At 58.9% G+C, this 5,861-nt stretch overlaps 1 protein-coding gene across 1 annotated transcript in view; it reads left to right on the top strand.

Moving 5' to 3' along the window:
• The window catches only part of PPM1G (protein phosphatase, Mg2+/Mn2+ dependent, 1G), a gene marked incomplete at both ends in the record, with an annotated part of 13,054 nt that extends 7,199 nt beyond the window's left edge, over nucleotides 1-5,855 (top strand). Inside the window, 6 exons of the mRNA XM_008944776.1 lie at nucleotides 1,486-1,571; nucleotides 2,490-2,622; nucleotides 3,895-4,097; nucleotides 4,148-4,399; nucleotides 4,821-4,958; nucleotides 5,678-5,855. Of these exons, the coding sequence (XP_008943024.1) occupies nucleotides 1,486-1,571; nucleotides 2,490-2,622; nucleotides 3,895-4,097; nucleotides 4,148-4,399; nucleotides 4,821-4,958; nucleotides 5,678-5,855 (990 nt within the window). The remainder of the gene's footprint in view (nucleotides 1-1,485; nucleotides 1,572-2,489; nucleotides 2,623-3,894; nucleotides 4,098-4,147; nucleotides 4,400-4,820; nucleotides 4,959-5,677) is intronic.
• Between the last annotated feature and the right edge of the window lie 6 nt (nucleotides 5,856-5,861).

The following is a 5,861-nucleotide window of genomic DNA, read 5'->3' as shown; positions in this document are numbered from 1 at the left end:
CCACACTGTGCCAGGGGCTCTGTCCACACTGTGCCAGGGGATCTGTCCACACTGTGCCAGGGGCTCTGGGCTCTGTCCACACTGTGCCAGGGGCTCTGTCCACACTGTGCCAGGGGCTCTGAGCTCTGCCCACACTGTGCCAGGGGCTCTGGGCTCTGCCCGTGCCATGCCCCGGGGCAGGGGCAGCTCGTCCAGCAGGGCCCTGGGCCCCACCATCTGCCTGTGGCCATTGTGCCGTTTGTTTCTCAGCTCCTAGCCCTGATGTTCCTTCCTCGTGACCCGTGAGCCAGGTTCCTGTGTCCTGCTTCCTTCTTCACCTCACATAAACCTAATCCTCCTCACAGCAGCCTTCCCATAGCTGCAGGGGCCCTACAAGAAAGCTGCCCAGGGACTTTGTACAAGGGCTGGCAGTGATAGGACATGGGGTAATGGCTTCAAACTGGAAGAGGCCAGATTTAGATTAGAAATTAGGAAAAAGTTCTTCCCTCTGAGGGTGGTGAGACACCAGAACAGGTTGCTCAGGGAAGCTGTGGATGCTTTATCCCCAGAAGTGTTCCAGACCAAGCTGGATGGGGCCTTGTGCAGCCTGGTGTAATGGGAGGTGTCCCTGCCCATGACAGGGAGGCTGGAAGCAGATGCTCATTAAGGTCTCTCCCAACCCCAGCCATCCTGTGATTCTATGAAATCATGAGACTAACCTCTTGGGAGTTGCACTGTTCCTTCTGGTCCCTCTTGCTGAGCTGAACTATGAAAATTCACAATCCTTCACTCAGTTTAACATTCTTGCTCTCTTAGTAGCATCTTCATGATGACAAAAATCACCTCCTGTGCTCTGCTCATACCTGACAGTGTTAATTCTGGAGCTGCTGGAGTGTCTCTGCGTTCTGGAAATCTTTTGGCTGCCCCAGGAGCGGGCGCTTGGTTTGAGCTGTTGACCCTCAGTCCAGGCTGTCCTCAGTCCCCTCGCAGGGCAGTGTCCTGGCCGCCGTGCCCCCTGTGCCCAGCTGCCCCGGGGCCCTGTCCCCCTGCAGGGCTCAGCTGGAGGCTGGGGCACCGTGCTTGTGGGGGTGCAGAGCACCCAGCAGGACACCCAGCACCCCCCGTGCTGCTCGCCGTGGGCTGGCAATGCTGGAGAGGGCACAGCCTGGCCCCGAGCTGCTCTCCTCCTCCACTTGTTCTTTGTCCCTGTGCTTACAGGTGAAAATGGAGCTTTGAGGGAGCCTGGGCCTGGTGCCAAAGTGGGCCTGAGCTCCCCTCCAGGTGTTGGTGGGAATGATGGGCAGGAGCTCGCTCAGGTTGGCCAGGGGCCCTCAGCAAGTCCTGCTGCCCTGGAGCTGCAGCCTGCTGGGAGGTGTGAGCGAGGCCCCCGTGCTCCCCACCCTCCTCTTAGTTCTGGAAGTCGGTTGCTCAGGAAGGCAGCTGCCCAGGAGCCCATTCTGCTTCTGGGAGGACCAGCCTCTGTAAAGGATTTCTGCTCTCTTTCAGGAGAAGAAGTTGCCCTGTACTGTGCCAAGTATCTTCCTGAAATAATCAAAGACCAGAAGGCCTACAAGGAAGGCAAGCTGCAAAAGGTAAGAGTCTAGCTCTGCCCTGGAACAAGCAGGCACCACTGCAGGGCAAGGGTCTCGTTTGGGTACAGGGACCTGTCCCCCTGAGGTCTCTGCCATGTCTTCCAGTTTCGTCCCCTTCCTTGTGTTGGGAGTGTACACCAGGTGTCAGTTGTGTTTTCAAACATTCCTCTGTTTTCCAGCTCCCTTGGTTTATTGTGGTTTGTTTTGTTTTGAATTTTCAGGCCCATTGCAGTTAAAGGCGTGGGCTGGTTCTTTGCCTTGCTTTGGTGGGCTTCAGGGGCAGGGGTAGCTTTTGTCAGAGGTGGGGATTAGCAATCCCTGTGCTGTAATCCCCCTCGAGTACCAGTGCTCCATCTGGTGTGGGCTGTCCCCTGGGTTGATGCTGGGCCCAGCAAGGGGCCACCAGGGTGCTGAAGGGCCTGGGACATCTCTGCTGCAGGAAGAGGCTGCAGGAGCTGGGACTGCTCAGCCTGGAGCAGAGGAGGCTCCAGGAGTTCAGTGTGTGTCTGCAGATACCTGCAGGGTGCTGAGGGGACAGAGCCAGGATCTTCCAGTGGTGCCCAGTGACGGGACCAGAGGCCAGGGCACAAACTGGACCCGAGGGGGGTCCCCCCTCTGAACATCAGGGAACATCTTTCAGTGTGAGGGTGACTGAGCACTGGCACAGTTGCTCAGGGAGGCGATTCAGTTTTTATCCTTGGAGCTACTTAAAAGCTGTCCTGGGCAATCAGGTCTGTGTGTCCCTGCTGGAGCAGGGGTGTTGGACAAGGGGCTCTCCAGAGGCCCCTGCCAGCCTCAGCCACTGTGAGTGGCTGGGTGGGTTCTGCTCTGGCAGGGACTCTGTTGCACAGTGTGGCACACGGGCTCCTGCAGGGAGGGTGGAACTCTGCGTGCTCTCATGTCTGTGCTCACCCCTAGGCCCTGGAAGATGCTTTCTTAGCCATCGATGCCAAGCTCACCACTGAGGAGGTGATTAAAGAGCTCTCTCAGATGGCTGGACGACCCCAGGACGATGAAGATGAGAAGGAGAAGGTTGCTGATGAAGATGATGGTAAGTCAGATGCTGCTGACAGGCAAGACTGCAGCTCTGGGACGAGCTGAGAGCAGCTGAGCTAGGCCCCCTTCAACAGGGAGTTTTCTGCCCAGATTTCAGTTAAATTTCTACTGGAGTCAAATGGCCACCCCTCAGCACTGCTGATGGCTTCAGGCTGCTGCTAGGGGAATTCTGATTCCTGGAATCCTACAAATAACCCACCAGAGAGTTTCTGTAGGGCTGCCTCCAAGGGGTGCAGAGTTCTGGTGTGAGTCTGGGAATTGGGCTGAGTTGTGGAAGCAGAGCAGTACAATGTCCAGGGCACAGCTCTGCCAGGCTGGCAGCAGACACCAGTTGCAGGTGGGGATGAACCAGACTTTGGTCCTTTCAGCAGTTCTTTTCTCACCAAGAACCAAGTGTGCTGCTTTCCCACCAGCAAGTCACTGCCAGACTTTGAAGCCAGCTGGAAGAGGATTCCCAGGGTAGAGTCTGTGCTGCCCTGGGCTAAGTACCTTGTGACCCTGTTGAGGCCTACAAGAAAGCTGCCCAGGGACTGTGTACAAGGGCTGGTGATAGGACAAGGGGTAATGGCTTCAAACTGGAAGAGGCCAGATTTAGATTAGAAATTAGGAAAAAGTTCTTCCCTCTGAGGGTGGTGAGACTCCAGAACAGGTTGCTCAGGGAAGCTGTGGATGCTCCATCCCTGGAGGTGTTCAAGCCCAGGTTGGATGGGGCCTTGTGCAGCCTGCTCTAATGGGAGGTGTTGCTGTCTATGACACAGGTTGGACTAGATGGCCTTCTAAGGTCCCTTCCAATCCAAACCTATTCTACCTTGAAGCACATGTAAAGTGATACCATCACCTTGAACATTGTGTGTTGGTCTCAGAACACTGGATTTTTGTTGGCCCTTGCTCTTCAGCTGCCAGGGGTGAAGTGGTTTGTGGTTGGGGTTTTTTTTGGTTTTGTGCTGTATTTTCAGGAGTATTTGGGACATGGATGTTCCTTTTCCTTTGGGGATTTACAGTTCTAACCACGAGGATGTCCAGGCCTTGTCAGAGGCTGGAGGCCCCAGGGTAGCGTGGCTGGGGCAAGGAGCCATCGCCCTGCCCTTCCTCCTGGAGGTGGTGGGTGGCACGGGCCTGGCCACGTGTCCTGTCCCTGCTGGCCACCAGCCTGCTGGGCACTGCGAGCCCCTGTCTGCAGCCAGAGCAGCAGGGCTGGCCCCGGGACGCCTCTGGCTCTGTGTCTGACCCCCTTTGTCCTCACACCCCTCTCCCTCTTCATTTGCAGTGGATAATGAGGAGGCTGCTCTTCTGCACGAGGAAGCCACCATGACCATCGAGGAGCTTCTCACACGATATGGACAGAACTGCACCAAGAACCTCAAAACCAAGTGCTTAGCTCCGGCCGCGGAGAGCGCCGCCGAGGGGACGGGCAGGCAGCACCAGGGGGAGTCAAACCTGAACGGCGAGGCCGAGACCCAGGAGCGTGGAGTGCAAACTTGACAGATGAGGCGTGGCCCCAGGAGCCCACCCCCCCCCAGGAGGCAAAGAACGGGAAGCCAGAGGAGGACATGACGGGTATTTCCTCCAGCTCAGCCAGCGCTGGAGGCGACAGCCCTGCCCTGCAGAAGCCTGAACCGGGCAGGGGTGACGAGGCCGTCACCTCTTCTACTGGGGAGGCCGGGCCCTCCTGCTCCTCCACGGGGAAGCCCCAGCGCACAGCCAAATCCAAATTTTTTGAGGACAGTGAGGATGAGTCAGATGAGGTTGAGGAAGAGGAGGAAGACAGTGAGGTAGGAACCAGCACTGGGACAGAGCGGCCTTCCGGCTGGGTAGAACACATTGCTCGCTGTGGTACTTGAGCTGTGAGCCTCTGGTTCATCCTGGGCGTGCCACAGGAGGAGGTTTCAGGCTGATACTTTGAGTCCATCTCAGGGGAGTATCGGGGACTGTCCGGGCTCCTGAAGGAGACACCCTCACCTGTGCAGGGGCCGCAGCGGGTGGCCCTCGCTCTCGCTGCATGCACACACCCCTTCATCCACTCCAGTGGCTGGAACCAGCTGCTCTGGCATCAGGTGTGGGGGACGTGTCCCAGGTCACCTCCCTCTGCTGGGGCAGACTTCTCCTCAGTCCCCGGGACAGAGGGACCAGCTGCCTGGGAAGGGCACCCAGGGTGTCCTGTGTGACTCCCGTGGTATCTCTCGTTTCTTGCAGGACTGCAGTGAAGATGAGGATGGTTACAGCAGTGAAGAAGCAGAGAATGAAGATGATGAAGATGACACTGAAGAAGCAGAGGAGGATGAGGATGAAGAGGAGGAAATGTTGTTACCAGGCATGGAGGGGAAAGAGGAGGTGCACACCCTGTTCTTGTGTTCCGCAGCATAGTGTAGAGCCAAGGGTGCTTGGGGGGGACTCAGCGAGGAGTTCCTGGATGCAGATGGGGACAAGCTGTCCCTGCTGCTCCTGGGGCTGTCACAGCTGCTGACAGCCCAGTGCTGTGGGAGGCTGCAGGACAGGGCACGGGTCTGGGCAGCAAGTTGAGACTGGGAGCCGTGGGTGTCGATGTGGAAGGAGAGTGCAGGACAGCAGCAGGACTGTGCCCTGCTGGCTCTGTGGCTGCGGGCAGAGCCAAGACCAAGGCTGTGGCTCCTCGGTCCAGGGCAGGGGCCCGTGGTGTCAGGGAACGAGCTCTGCAGCTGCCACAGTGCCAGCCTGCTCCCCGTGAGGAGAGCTCCTGGCTTGCAGGGAGGCTTGCCCGAGCTGGGCTGGGCTGGCACTGGGCCCAGTGCTAGACCTGAGGGTGTCACAGGACACGTGGAACTCTGGGGCACCCTGGCCCACGTGTGCCTTCTGAGGCAGGGACGGGGGTGTTGCCTGACCCTGCCTCATGGACACTGCCGCCCTCCCACCTCCCTCGGGGTTTTCTCTGCCGTCCTGTGCTGTGGGGAACGGGGGTGAGAGGCAGCACCCCAGGGCCTGGCACCCCTCAGGAGCTGGCTGGCTGGTGCCGGGGCCCTCGCGGCCTGGCGGGGAGCAGCAGGGGGGTTCTCAGCAGCACCCTTGTCTCGCAGCCCGGCTCGGACAGCGGGACGACGGCGGTGGTGGCGCTGATCCGCGGCAAGCAGCTGATCGTGGCCAACGCCGGGGACTCGCGCTGCGTGGTGTCCGAGGGGGGCAGGGCCCTGGACATGTCCTACGACCACAAGCCTGAGGACGAGGTGGAGCTGGCCAGGATAAAGAACGCCGGCGGCAAGG

This window comes from Merops nubicus, unplaced genomic scaffold (assembly GCF_000691845.1).
Source record: "Merops nubicus isolate BGI_N331 unplaced genomic scaffold, ASM69184v1 scaffold14507, whole genome shotgun sequence".
NCBI lineage: Eukaryota > Metazoa > Chordata > Aves > Coraciiformes > Meropidae > Merops > Merops nubicus.
The sequence above is the reverse complement of the archived record's forward strand: the minus strand, read 5'-3'. Positions and strand labels throughout refer to the sequence as shown.